General features: G+C 33.0%; 1 protein-coding gene across 1 annotated transcript; it reads left to right on the top strand.

The window, feature by feature from the left end:
* Window positions 1-326: 326 nt before the first annotated feature.
* LOC136218004 (pentatricopeptide repeat-containing protein At1g74900, mitochondrial-like) lies at window positions 327-2,534 on the top strand. The gene is made up of 2 exons (XM_066004728.1): window positions 327-332; window positions 735-2,534. The coding sequence occupies exons 1-2, from the start codon at window positions 327-329 to the stop codon at window positions 2,148-2,150; spliced, it is 1,422 nt and encodes a 473-aa protein (XP_065860800.1). The 3' UTR covers window positions 2,151-2,534.
* Window positions 2,535-14,325: the final 11,791 nt, after the last annotated feature.

The following is a 14,325-nucleotide window of genomic DNA, read 5'->3' as shown; positions in this document are numbered from 1 at the left end:
AGTTGAGCAAGTCTAAGTATTTATTAAAATTTTTTCCTAACTTTAATAAATTAGATGCAGAGAAATAGGGTTCAAAATTGATTCTTGTTTGTTGGCTCATGTTCAATTTTGGCTCTGCATGATATTTGGTCTGAAGTGGGTTATAATTTGAGGTATGAAACATGAAATGTTGTTTCTGTTTAGATTTTTGCTCTTCTTTCTGATAAACATAAACTTCTCTTTTTGTTTTTACTTCTCAGCGTTAACAGGGAGAAAGAAGCAAAGATTAAGTTGATGTGGGAAAATGTGGCAAGTGGTGCTCTGATGACGTCGCAAGCTGCATGAACATGGAAGTAAGTAGGCTTTGACCAGCTCACCTCTTAACGTCACTTGGTGTGCAGGACTAACTGATCTGTTAAGGAGGGATTGGATTGTCCACAAAATACAAGTGCTGGAGCTAAATAAACCAAAATAAAGGTAGATGAGCAAACTTAACAAATTTAACCTGGCCAAATTATGCTTTTTGCACTTTTCCTTCTTGGGTAAAAATTCTAATATGGTCTCTAGTACCAATGTGTCACATTCTGATTGGCTGGGTTCAAGTGAACCTGGACCATAGTAGAATTTCTCCTTCTCCGGGTTAGAGTTCCGAAGTTAAAAATGTGATCCTTCTCATGACAACCTGCAAAATATGACCAAAAATGTTTACTAAGCTATCCAGAGTTAACCACTTACAGCTCCCCCTTCGCCAATAGACAAAACCTCACTGCAACCTTACCAGCTCTCCTCCACCAGTTTTGTCAGAAGCCACTGAGTTAGCTGCTCTGATTCTAAATTCTTCAAACTCACGAACTCTAGCACAATCCCTTCATTCCCCCACTATCAAATGGTCTCCGGAACTGGTGAACGCAGTCCTTAAACGCCTATGGAACCACGGCCCTAAGGCCCTCCAATTCTTCAACCTCTTATCCCACCATCCTTCCTACTCTCACCATGCTTCCTCCTTTGACCATGTAATTGATATTTCAGCTCGCCTCTGTGATTTCCGTACTATGAGGACCCTCATTTCCCATATGCACTCTTACCGCTTTGGTCCCTCCCCGAGAACCTTTGCCATCGTAGCTGAAAGGTATGCTTCCATGGGGAAACCCCACAAAGCTTTAAATCTTTTCATGTCAATGCATGAATATGGTTGCTTTCAAGATTTATCTTCATTTAATACGCTTCTTGATGTGTTGTGCAAGTCAAAACGAGTTGAAATGGCTTATAATTTGTTTAAGGCACTAAGAGGAAAGTTTAAGGCTGATCATATTACTTATAACATAATGGTTAATGGATGGTGTTTGATTAAGAGAACTCCAAAAGCCTTAGAGGTGTTAAAGGAGATGGTGGAGAGAGGATTAACTCCAAATTTGACTACTTATAATACAATGCTTAATGGGTATCTTAAATTTGGTCAGATTAATGAAGCTTGGGATTTATTTTTGGAAATGAAGAGGAGGAAGTGTGAGATTGATGTTGTTACTTACACTAGTCTGATCCATGGGTTTGGTGTTGTTGGTGAGATAAAGAGAGCTCAAAATGTTTTTAATCGGATGGTAAATGAAGGTGTGCTTCCTTCTGTGGCAACTTACAATGCTTTGATTCAGGTTCTTTGTAAGAAGGATAATGTAGAGAATGCTATAATGGTTTTTGAGGAGATGGTGAAAAAGGGTTATGTCCCTAATTCAACGACTTATAATTTGGTGATTAGAGGATTATGTTACGCAGGCGAAATGCAGAGGGCTATGACATTTATGGAAAGAATGAAAGATGATGAATGTGAGCCAAATGTTCAAACATACAATATTTCGATTAGGTACTTTTGTGATGGTGGAGAGATTGATAAGGGGTTAGATTTGTTTAAGAAGATGGGTAGTGGGGACTGCTTGCCAAATTTGGATACTTACAATATACTAATAAGTGCCATGTTTGTGAGGAAAAAATCAGATGATCTCTTGGTGGCTGGGAACTTATTAATTAAAATGGTTGATAGAGGATTTCTACCTGGAAAGTTCACTTTCAATCAGGTTCTTGATGGATTATTGTTGACTGGTAACCAAGATTTTGCTAGAAAGATTCTGAGATTACAGGGTCAATGTGGCCGCCTTCCTCGCAAAATCAAATTATAAGCCTAAATTATGCAGATCTATCTCATCCCAAATACTTTTCCAGAAATTGTAAGATGATAATGTAACTGCAAAATGCTATTTGATCATCTACTGGTATTATTCATTGGTATGGTGCTGCAATGAAATTAAGAAAACTGTACCCATTGGATGGTAAATAGAAGGTGATTCCATCGATTTTGGATGGTAAAGATTATTACATGTTTTATAACACAGTAGACTTGACATGTTATTATAAGGTTAAATTATTCCTTGCTACCATAAATTTCACAGTTGTCATTTTTATTTGCATCATAAAACTATTTGATTTGAAGTTTAAAATAATCAACTTGGCTGAGATTATCATGTAAAAACTACATTGCATTTGAAGTTCTTGCACTTTCTTTATTCTTTGTTCATTCTATTAAAGTTTTGTATTTACTTTTACTCTAAATTGGGACTTTTGTTAGTGTTACTTGATTTGTAATCAACTGTTCCTTTGCTCTTATCCCTGGATTCTCCTTTTGTAATTTTGGAACATGTGATGTGACACTCAATGACTTACTTTTGAAATGCACAAGCATCGTAGGGTTCAGTTTGGTGATACTTTCATGCCAAATATATAATTACACATCTAAATTTATGGCTTTTTGCCATTTGACACCTTGAACTTGGATCCATCGAACACCTAAGCTTTCAATTTTGGATATCTGACACCCTTATTTACTAATTTGGCATACTTCATAATTAACATGACACCATTGAATCAAACTTTCACTTGATGGTCCATTTCATGTCAGGAGGTTAAAGGCCTAAAATTGATAAGTTTACGTGTGTGATGAAGTATAAGTTCAAGATGTCAAATGATAAAAAAGTTAGAAGTTTAAGTTTAATAAAAGCTACTACAAGTTTAAGTTTAATAGAAGTTATATGTGTAATTATATATTAAACCATTCATTCCATCATTGTATTAAACTTGTACAAAACTTGTACAGTAATAGATCTCTAAGGTTCCATAATAACAATACTTGACTTGAAGTTAATACTTAAGATCAAACTTCCCAAATAAATAAAAAAACATGTGTTGAAATTCGAAAACACTTAGTCTGGAACTATCATAAATTCGAAAACACCTCAACTTTTTTCATAATCTCAAAGCAAAAAAGGTGACGTGAGGATGAATATAACATTTTTCAATATAGAATGAGTGATGTTAGAAATTTATGGGACAAAATAAATGAACAAATGGATTTCCATTTCTTACAATAAGTAGCATAACCATTCGTACCAACTTGTCGTAGAAAATATGTAGATCGAAATCCTGAAAAATGTACAAAGATTACTTTGTTAATGAACCAGTATATAATGATCAATTTTGTCATAGAAGGTTTCAAATGAGTAAACAATTGTTCATATATATATAGTGGAGGCCTTAGGGAATCATACAATGTATTTCCAACAAATGGTCGATGTTGCAAGAAAGAATGGATTTACTCCAATTCAAAAATGCACAACGGTTATTCTCATTCTTGCCTATGGAGAACTTGCTGATCGTGCAGATGAGTACATCAGAATTGTTGAGTGCATTGCGTTAGAATGCCTAGAATTTTTTTTATCGTGTTATTATTGAAGTATTTGGATCAATATATATCAGGAGGTCTAATGTGATAATGTACATCGCTTGTTTCAAATGCACGAGGAAACTCATGTATTTCTTAGGATGCTTAGAAGTCTTTATTGCATGTAATAGGTTTGGAAGAGTTGTCTAGTTTGGTGGAAAGGACAATAGGTTAGAGGAGATCATAGGATTCTTATAATCATGCTTGAAGCAATCGTTTCACATGATCTATGTGTTGGTCCCGTGTAATTAGTTCCAAGGGGGGGAGGGGGTTAGGAACTAATATAACCTTTTCTATTAATTATGTTGACTTAATGTAATTCTTTTATTTTCTTAACTCGGTTTAGGCCAGCACGGCCGAGTGAGGTGTAAGATAGCTTTAGTCAGAAGCTGACTAGAACTGTTTTACTTGTGAGTTGGGAATCGACACGATTATGGTCAGCTTCCAACTCAGCACTCTGGTTTACTCAGTGTCAGCTTATACAATTTATCTCCTGAGTAATTAAAGCAAGCAACACATACAGATATATATTGAGAGAAAGGGTTAGAATTAACTCAGCAGACTTATCCTGGTTCGGCCTCTCCGCCTACGTCCAGTCCCCAGAATCCCTCCGGGCTTTTTCAATCCACTACTGATCTCTTTAAAGGTAGAGCACAAACCGTTTACAAGGCAGTTGAATATGCAAGAGTACCGTCCTCTATTCGTCTACTCAACTCCACTAAGCGCTACAACCCAGCACTTAGATTTTCTCTACCGCTGAGTACTAAAACTGAGTACTCAGCACCACTCTCTCAATTTTTACAATTGATACAAACTTGTTCTTTCTAAATGAAGAACACTTTAGATGAATACAACTTCAATCTAGCTTTTACACAGAGATAGAAATTTGGTGTAAGATCTTTTGTTTGAATGTGCTTTGTGTTGAAACACCTTTCCACAAGATTTTGATTTGACAAAATGGTTTAAATTAATCCATGATTAAGAGGCAATTAAATTTTAAGTGCTTTGATTTAATTGTACTAATATGTTTGTTCAATGTTGAGTATAAATATAAATGCAAAAGGAAATAAAAAGTAAGACAGGACGAAGTCAGCATGAGAACACAACACAAGCTGAGTGGAGTGCAACTCAGCATAATAGAAGATATGTCATCTTCAGAACAGAAGCTTAAAGGTCAAGCTAATCAACGAAGATGAGTGGAACGCAACTCAGAATCAAAGAAGAGAAGTCTTCTTCAGAACTAAATCTCGCAGAATGAAGCTAACCATGGAAGCTGAGTACAAGAGAACTCAGTATCTGAATTGGCAACAATCAAAAGACAATGGATATCAAAGTCATGCCGAGTGATCTTCAGGACAGCACGAATGATCCATTAGGTAAAAGACAAAATCCGACTACTGTCTGCACCAATAATAGAAGCCTTGGAATTACGCAAAAGCCAAATTCTGAGATGCATGGGTCAACTGTTCTTTGCTAAAAGACAAACTGGCACAAAAGGACGAAACATGCAAGAAGAAGACAAACCTGGCGACTGAAGAAATCAGATAACAGGATTGGCCTGCAAACCTGAAGCTGACCAGAACCTTGTCCCCAAAAGAGCCGTTTTGGATTCAACGGATAAATCAAATTCAAATGATTTGATCCTCAGATTACACCTATAAAAGGACAAGTATACCTCTTGGACAATGGCCGAATTACAGAAAATACAAGAGAGAAAAATACAAGCTCAAAGCACTCAAAAACAAGAAAGAGATCTTACACCTAATTTCTATTCCTGTGTAAAAGCTAGATTGATTGTTTGTAATCATCTAAAGTGTTCTTTATCTGAAAAAGAACAAGTGTGTTTTCAATTGTAAAATTGAGAGTGTTGTGCTGAGTACTCGGTATTAAGTACTCAGTGGTAGAGAAATCTAGGTGTTCGGTTATAGCACTTAGTAGGAGTTGAGTAGACGAATAGAGGAAGGTACTCTTGCATATTCAACTGCCTTGTAAACGGTTTGTGCTCTACCTTTAAAGAGCTCAGTATTGGATTCTAAAAGTCTGGAGGGATTCTGGGGACTGGACGTAGGCGGAGAGGCCGAACCAGGATAAGTCGTACTGAGTAATTTCTAACTCTCTCAATATATCTATATGCATGTGTGTTGTATGATTAAATTGCTCAGGATATAAAAATTACAAAAGCTGACACTGAGCAATCTTGGTGCTGAGTTGGAAACTGACCTTAAGTGTTAATTCCCAACTCACAAGTAAAGTAGTTTTAGTCAACCTCTGACTGAACCTATCTTACACTTCTCGGCCGTGCTGACCAAAGCTGAGTTAAGAAACTCAAAGAAAATTATTAAGTCAGCACTGTTAATTAGCGAAAAAGTTACATTAGTTCCTAACCCCCCCCCTTGGAACTAATCACACGGGACCAACACTTTGTATGTATGCTCTTTTCTTTTTTTGTTTTCGGCTTGTTCTATCCTATAGATACAAATGATGAACTTGTCCTTTTATAGTTGAAATCTGAATCTCTTAATCATTTGAATCTAGAAGTATTCGTTGAATCCAAACTGCTTCCTTTCGTCATTCATTGGTCAGCATACAGTTTTTGCAGGCCAATCCTGTCGTCTGAAGTTAGCAGACGTAAGGCTTGTCTTCTTCCTATAGGTTCATCTTCTAGCGCCAGTTTCATCTTTTAGCCAAATGACAGTTGACCCATACGCCTCGAAATTGACTCTGTGCGTAATTCCAAGGCTTCTGTACTTGCGCAGTCATTGTCGGATCTCGTCTTTTAGTCAACGGATCATTCGTGCTGACCTGACGAACACTCAGCTTGACGTTGTTGACGCTGCCTTTTATTCTTTATCGTATCTGATACTGAGTATCATTCCACTCAGCTTCTTCGGTCGGCTTTGTCTTCAAGCATTAGTTCTGAGGAAGGCTTTTCTTGTATCGTGCTGAGTTACAAATTTACTCAGCTCGTGCTTTGATCTCATGCTGACTTCATTCTGTCTTACTTTTGATTCCTGTTCTAATATACTCTTATACTTAACATTGAACAAACACATTAGTATAATTAAATCAAAGCACATAAATTTAATTGTCTTAATCATGGATTAACTCAAATAATTTTGTCAAATCAAAATCATGTGGAAAGGTGTTTCAACAAACTCCCCCATTTTGATGTTGGCAAAATATTTAATTATGGAACTTAGTGTTGAAACACCTTTCCACAAGATTTTGATTTGACAAAATCATCCATGATTAAGAGACAATTAAATTTAAGTGCTTTATTTTTAATTGTACTAATCCGTTTGTTCAATGTTGAGTATAAATATAAATAAAGATAAATATAAATAATAAGACAGGAAGAGGTCAGCATAGAAGCCTAAAAGTGTCAAGCTGAGTGGAATCAAATTTAGCATCAAAAGACATAGACATACACGCCCACAACAACTGTCTCACGAAGATGAGCTGACTAAAAATATACTCAGCTTGGAAATTGCTGATGACAATGATTTACGCAGTAGAAGCTGAGTGATTCTTCAGGACAGCATGAAAAAGTCATTTGCTAAAAGACAATGATTACCGCCCCTCTGCACCAATAATTGAATCCTTGGAAAATACACAGAAGACACATTCTGAGATGTATGGGTCAATGGATTATTGGTAAAGGACAACTGACACAAAAAGACAAGCCAGACGAAAGAAGACAAGCCTGACGTCTGAAGGAATGCAGAGGAAGGGAATGGCCGGAATAGTCTGAAGCTGACCAGAATCTGTCCCCTAAAAGAGCTGTTTTAACATCAACGGCTACATCATTTCAAAAATGATCCATCACAGATTTTCCCTATTTAAGGACAATCAAACTTCTTGGATTATTGCCGAATCAAAAAAGGAAAAATACAAGAGAGAAAATATATAAAAGCACTTAGATACAAAAAGAGATCTTACACCCATCTTCTATTCCTTGTGTAAATGCTAGAGTGATTACTTGTAATCTTCTAAAGTGTTCTTTATCTGAAAAGGAACAAGTGTTTATCAATTGTAAAATTGAGAGCGTTGTGCTGAGTGTTTGGTTATAAACATTCAGTGGTAGAGAAATCTAGGTGCTGGGTTGTAGCACTTAGTAGGAGTTGAGTAGACGAATAGAGGAAGGTACTCTTGCATATTCAACTGCCTTGTAATTGGTTTGTGCTCTACCTTTAAAGAGCTCAGTATTGGATTCTAAAAGCCCGGAAGACTCTAGGGACTGGACGTAGGCGGAGAGGCCGAACCAGGATAAGTGATACTGAGTAATCTCTAAACTCTCTCTCAATATATATATGTGCATGTGTTATGTGTGAAGTTTACTCAGCATATAAAATTGTTTAAAGTTGACTCTGAGTAATTTCAAGTGCTGAGTTAGAAGCTGACCTCCAAGAGTGTCAATATCTAACTTATAAATAAAACAGCTTTAGTCAATATTCGGCCAAAGCTGTCTTATAGCATATCTGGCCAAGCTGACCAAAAGCTGAGTTGATAAACTCGCAAAATAACTAAGTCAGCATACAATTAAGCGAAAAAAGTTATATTAGTTCCTAACCCCCACCTTGGAACTAATCACATGAGACCAACACTCAGCGTTGAGATTCCCCATGATTGGATTATCTTTTATTCTTCTGAAGTTACTCCCCCGTAAGGGTTGCATCTATTGACTTAACTCAACTCTAAACCTTCCAAGATTTAATTCAGATGAGCGTAGGTCAACTTTTCAGAAGAGTTCAATACTTGACATATATGTTTACTCAGTTTGATACATAGTCAGTTTTGGTATCAGAGTAGATCAGCTTTCAATGCTTGTCATATATGTTTACTTAGTTTGATACATAGTCAGTTTTGGTATCAGAGTTATGGAAAGTTGTATCAGAGTTAATGTGTACTGAGTATATTTTACTTGTATATTTCTTTTTAAGTTTGTTTGTTTGTTCATTTAAGACAGATCAGCATAAAGCACAACAAGTAAGCATCGCATATAGATAAGTCAGTTTGAATAAAAGATGCATAATATATAGATAGTCAACTTTAATAGAATTGAACACGCCAGATAAAAACTACAAGTCAAGATACTAAGTCTAGCCAATCTATTTCTTCCTGTTGACTTGAGCTTGGTGAGCTATGCCTTTGCCCTTGGCGGATCTTTGTTGCTGAGATGACTCCCCCGTTTTCTGCTGAGTTCCAGCAGCTTGCGTTTCTTTCTCCTCCGTTTTGCCAGCATCCAGTGTGACGCCCAAAAAAAAAAATCAATATTATATTCATACATTTAAATTTTTGAAATAGGATTTTAAATTATTAATTAAGGTTTATTAGTTTAATAAAACAAATATTAATATTATATAATTATATTTGAAAATAATATTTATATATATTAAATAATTATAACTAATTAATACCAAATGGAATTCAAGTACGTTTTATAGTTTTACTTGAACATGTGCTTAACAAAAAGAAAATATATATTGTATCATTATTAAAATATATTAAAAATTAATTCATTTAACTAAGTTTAGTTAGGGTACAATTCTATTCCTTATATATATATATAAATATATATAATGAGATCTTATTTTTTTGGGATGGAGCCGCAAACCATAGCTAGGGGGAAAAAAAAGAAGGAAAAAAAAAAACCTAATTTTCATCTTCTGGAGCCGCCAATGTGGAGATCAGTTTGAAGCAAATAAAAACCATAGGATATGATGATCAAGAGGGTGATAAGTCAAGGAATGCTTGTAATTTTCTCTCGGATTTGATGTGAGTAGTTAATTAAATATATAGTACATTTCATTATATATTTGTTGCCATGTTGATTGGTTGAGATTAATTGTCTATTGGTATGATGTTCGTGTTGATATGTGTAAGGGGTTAATTAAATATATAGTATGTGTTCCTGTTTAATTGGGTGCTATATTTGATTTGGTGTAACAATCTCTTATTGATTGATTTATATGCTCGATATGTATACTTGATATATTTATGATGACTACGGTGACGTGAATGAATTGAACTTTGATATTGATGGTTGTGAAGACATGGATAGATTTTAAACCGAGACTTATAGGCGATAGAATGGAAATCGAGTATGATACAGTTGATAAACTTTGGATAAACTGAAAGACTGGAAACTTATAAGAATAAGAGCTTATCTAGGATAGTATATTCAATGGTTGCGATTGAAATGAGAAAAAAAATATTGTGATCACGTGAAATATAAACACCGGGTATTTGTTACGACAGGGTGTTAAGGTACCGGGTATTTGTTACGATAGGGTACCTAGAGATATGAGACGGGATACCGGATATTTGTTATGACAGGGTATCCCAGGATATGATTTTGTTGGCCAAGCAACCATTGGGTATTACTAGACTAGAGTAAGCAGGGCCCTTTGAATAAATTAATAATAACTTATTTATCTATTGAATATTTGCTTGATAACTAATGATTATTAAGTTCATGTAAACTGAATTGTATGCGCATGTGGTTGAACTGTGTATTTAATTAACTATCTTATTGAGTCGGCAGCTCACCCCTTGCCACCACCACTTTTCAGGAATAAAAAGCTAGCGACGCTCGTATGGATTGGCCAGTATATAAAGTCGTCATTATTGGGCTTATATTATTAATAGTATAGCTTGTCTACATTTTTAGTCAATTTTAAACGTTCGTTTTTATTTATTTGAACCTATTAGGGTGCAATTATAAAGGTAATCGAACTGCGCTTTTGAGTTTTGTAGTATATTAAATGAAATTTACTATTGGTCCAGAAATTGACGGTTTATGAAAAGGGGTGTTACATTTAATGGTATCAGAGCGTCAGTTTTACGTTCCAATGGGTAGAGTATAAGGAGTTAGGATACATACTGGCCGAGCGTCTAATGATTTTTTTTTTTTTTTTTGAGTCATCACATTAATTACTCATTTATTTGTGAGGACGAAATTCATTTTAAACGGGAAAGGACCATTTTACCTACAAATATGACATATCATTTTACAGCATGTATGTGTTGAAAGAAAAAAAAAACGATTTAACTTTGAATTAAAATTTTGTTTTGGAATTTTGAATAGTAGGTTTTTCTTGTTAAAATATGTTAGAAGTTTTTCAAAGGATTTGAATTTATTATTATTATTATTATTGTTATTTTATATGGTTGTCAAATTATATGATTCTGGGTAAAAGACTAATTTAAAAAGAAATTGGCAATATCAGCTTTAGATAGATATTTTCACGTGTTAGTTAGATATTATATTCAATTATATGGTGGTATCAAATTGATTTCATAGTGTTAAAATAGGTTAAATAGTTTTCTGAATTAATAAAGAGTAGTTTAGACTTTTGATTATTTGTTTATTTTTTTTAAACTATAGAATTTGGATTTTACATAATAAATTGAGTTTATATATCTTATAAAAATCATTCTTTTTAAAATGTTTTTTTTATGAACCTTTGTAATATGGTTTAATTCTATTCTATTAGAGACTTAATTTTATAATATTCTATATTAGGTTACTGATGGATATGTATCTCTTTAAAATTACTAAGGTGTTGTTGATAAGAATGAAAATTTATTGTCAAATAAAAAGTACTAAATTTTAAGTGTTGTATATTATAAGTACTGAAATATTAGATGATATAGTTGTTAAAAAAAAAAATTTAATTGATAATGTATAACTAAAAATGTTAAGTTAAATATTTTGACTTATCAAAATAAGTGATTTTTGGTTTAGTTGACTAATTTAAGTGGTGCAGAAATAACAGTTATCAAACGCATTTAAATTAAATAAATTTTTTTTTTACATTTTAATTTAAGTCATTAAATGAGTTATCAAACAATTACGTGGCACGATTGAATCGAATAAGCCCTTATGGAAGAAAAAATTCGGGTGATTGTGAACCTTTAGGTACTGGCTTATTCAACATTTGTTGCTCTTTTACCTGCAAATGTCTAACTCTGTCTATTTAGTTACTACATATCCAATGCTTTTAGTGGAACGTAAATTCTTTGTTTGGATTTTAACTGGGTTTTATTATGTTTAGTTATCCCTCTCACTTGAATATTTTTTTTTTCTAAGAAGAAGAATAATCAGCTCTCCTTATTTTTTTTCCTTCAAATTGGTTGTTCTTTTTAATAGATTGTAAAATTTCAACTTGCTATATATTTTGCTGTTACTTGAATACTTTCTACAAATATAATTCATATATATTTTTAACATACACCATTTATGAATTTTGAGACGAAATTCATCTTTAGGAGGGAAGAATTGTAACGCCCGTAAAAAATAATAATAATTAATTTTGTGATATAACCCTTTTATTTAAATATTTTTTTTATATATACATATACAAGCGTGTACTACTTGAATGATACAAAAAATTTATTTGTATCGATATTTTAATAATGGTTATAAAGTGTTTCTTTTCTTAATCTTAATAAGCTACATTGACTATAAATCTTATTTCTACTAGTATTGATTTAAAAATAATTAGAGCTATGAAGATAATATTCATTATTATATTATATTTTTTTTTATCAGTGTAGTTTACTTAAAACCATTAACCTTCTATTTATTATTGAGCTCTTTTGGTTAAAGTTAATTTCTTTGATTATATTCATTCTTAATATTTTGTTATTTACTGATTTATTTATTTAATTGTTTGAGAAATACTGAATTTCTTTTTATTTATAAATTTAATTAAGGTTGCACTAAAAGTGAAATTGATTTGTTTTAGTTCAATTAAACCTTTTAAGTATATTATCTAAAATTTCATTGTCCATTATGTTTTATGATAAATGTATGTCTCTCATATATAGTCAGTATATTTTTTTTTACACACATTAGGTGTGAATTTCGGGGACGAAATTCTTTTAGAGGGGAAGAACTGTGACGCCCGAAAAAAAAATCAATATTATATTCATACATTTAAATTTTTGAAATAGGATTTTAAATTATTAATTAAAGTTTATTAGTTTAATAAAACAAATATTAATATTATATAATTATATTTGAAAATAATATTTTTATATATTAAATAATTATAACTAATTAATACCAAATGGAATTCAAGTACGTTTTATAGTTTTACTTGAACATGTGCTTAACAAAAAGAAAATATATATTGTATCATTATTAAAATATATTAAAAATTAATTCATTTAACTAAGTTTAGTTAGGGTACAATTCTATTCCTTATATATATATATAAATATATATAATGAGATCTTATTTTTTTGGGATGGAGCCGCAAACCATAGCTAGGGGAAAAAAAAGAAGGAAAAAAAAAAAACCTAATTTTCATCTTCTGGAGCCGCCAATGTGGAGATCAGTTTGAAGCAAATAAAAACTATAGGATATGATGATCAAGAGGGTGATAAGTCAAGGAATGCTTGTAATTTTCTCTCGGATTTGATGTGATTAGTTAATTAAATATATAGTACATTTCATTATATATTTGTTACCATGTTGATTGGTTGAGATTAATTGTCTATTGGTATGATGTTCGTGTTGATATATGTAAGGGGTTAATTAAATATATAGTATGTGTTCCTGTTTAATTGGGTGCTATATTTGATTTGGTGTAACAATCTCTTATTGATTGATTTATATGCTCGATATGTATACTTGATATATTTATGATGACTACGGTGACGTGAATGAATTGAACTTTGATATTGATGGTTGTGAAGACATGTATAGATTTTAAACCGAGACTTATAGGGGATAGAATGGAAATCGAGTATGATACAGTTGATAAACTTTGGATAAACTGAAAGACTGGAAACTTATAAGAATAAGAGCTTATCTAGGATAGTATATTCAATGGTTGCGATTTAAATGAGAAAAAAAATATTGTGATCACGTGAAATATAAACACCGGGTATTTGTTACGACAGGGTGTTAAGGTACCGGGTATTTGTTACGATAGGGTACCTAGAGATATGAGACGGGATACCGGATATTTATTACGACAGGGTATCCCAGGATATGATTTTGTTGCCCAAGTAACCATTGGATATTACTAGACTAGAGTAAGCATGGCCCTTTGAATAAATTAATAATAACTTATTTATCTATTGAATATTTGCTTGATAACTAATGATTATTAAGTTCATGTAAACTGAATTGTATGCGCATGTGGTTGAACTGTGTATTTAATTAACTATCTTATTGAGTCGGCAGCTCACCCCTTGCCACCACCACTTTTCAGGAATAAAAAGCTAGCGACGCTCGTATGGATTGGCCAGTATATAAAGTCGTCATTATTAGGCTTATATTATTAATAGTATAGCTTGTCTACATTTTTAGTCAATTTTAAACGTTCGTTTTTATTTATTTGAACCTATTAGGGTGCAATTATAAAGGTAATCGAACTGCGCTTTTGAGTTTTGTAGTATATTAAATGAAATTTACTATTGGTCCAGAAATTGACGATTTATGAAAAGGGGTGTTACATCCAGAGATGGAGGAGAAAATGTGTCACGAAGAACAACACGAGTCAGTTTTGATGAGTACATTTGGAGTTGACTCGTACTCTCCCGAAGACCATCGAATACCGCCATAC

This window comes from Euphorbia lathyris, chromosome 1 (assembly GCF_963576675.1).
Source record: "Euphorbia lathyris chromosome 1, ddEupLath1.1, whole genome shotgun sequence".
Classification (NCBI taxonomy): domain Eukaryota; kingdom Viridiplantae; phylum Streptophyta; class Magnoliopsida; order Malpighiales; family Euphorbiaceae; genus Euphorbia; species Euphorbia lathyris.
Note: the sequence above shows the minus strand (reverse complement) of the source record. Positions and strands in the feature narration are given on the sequence as shown.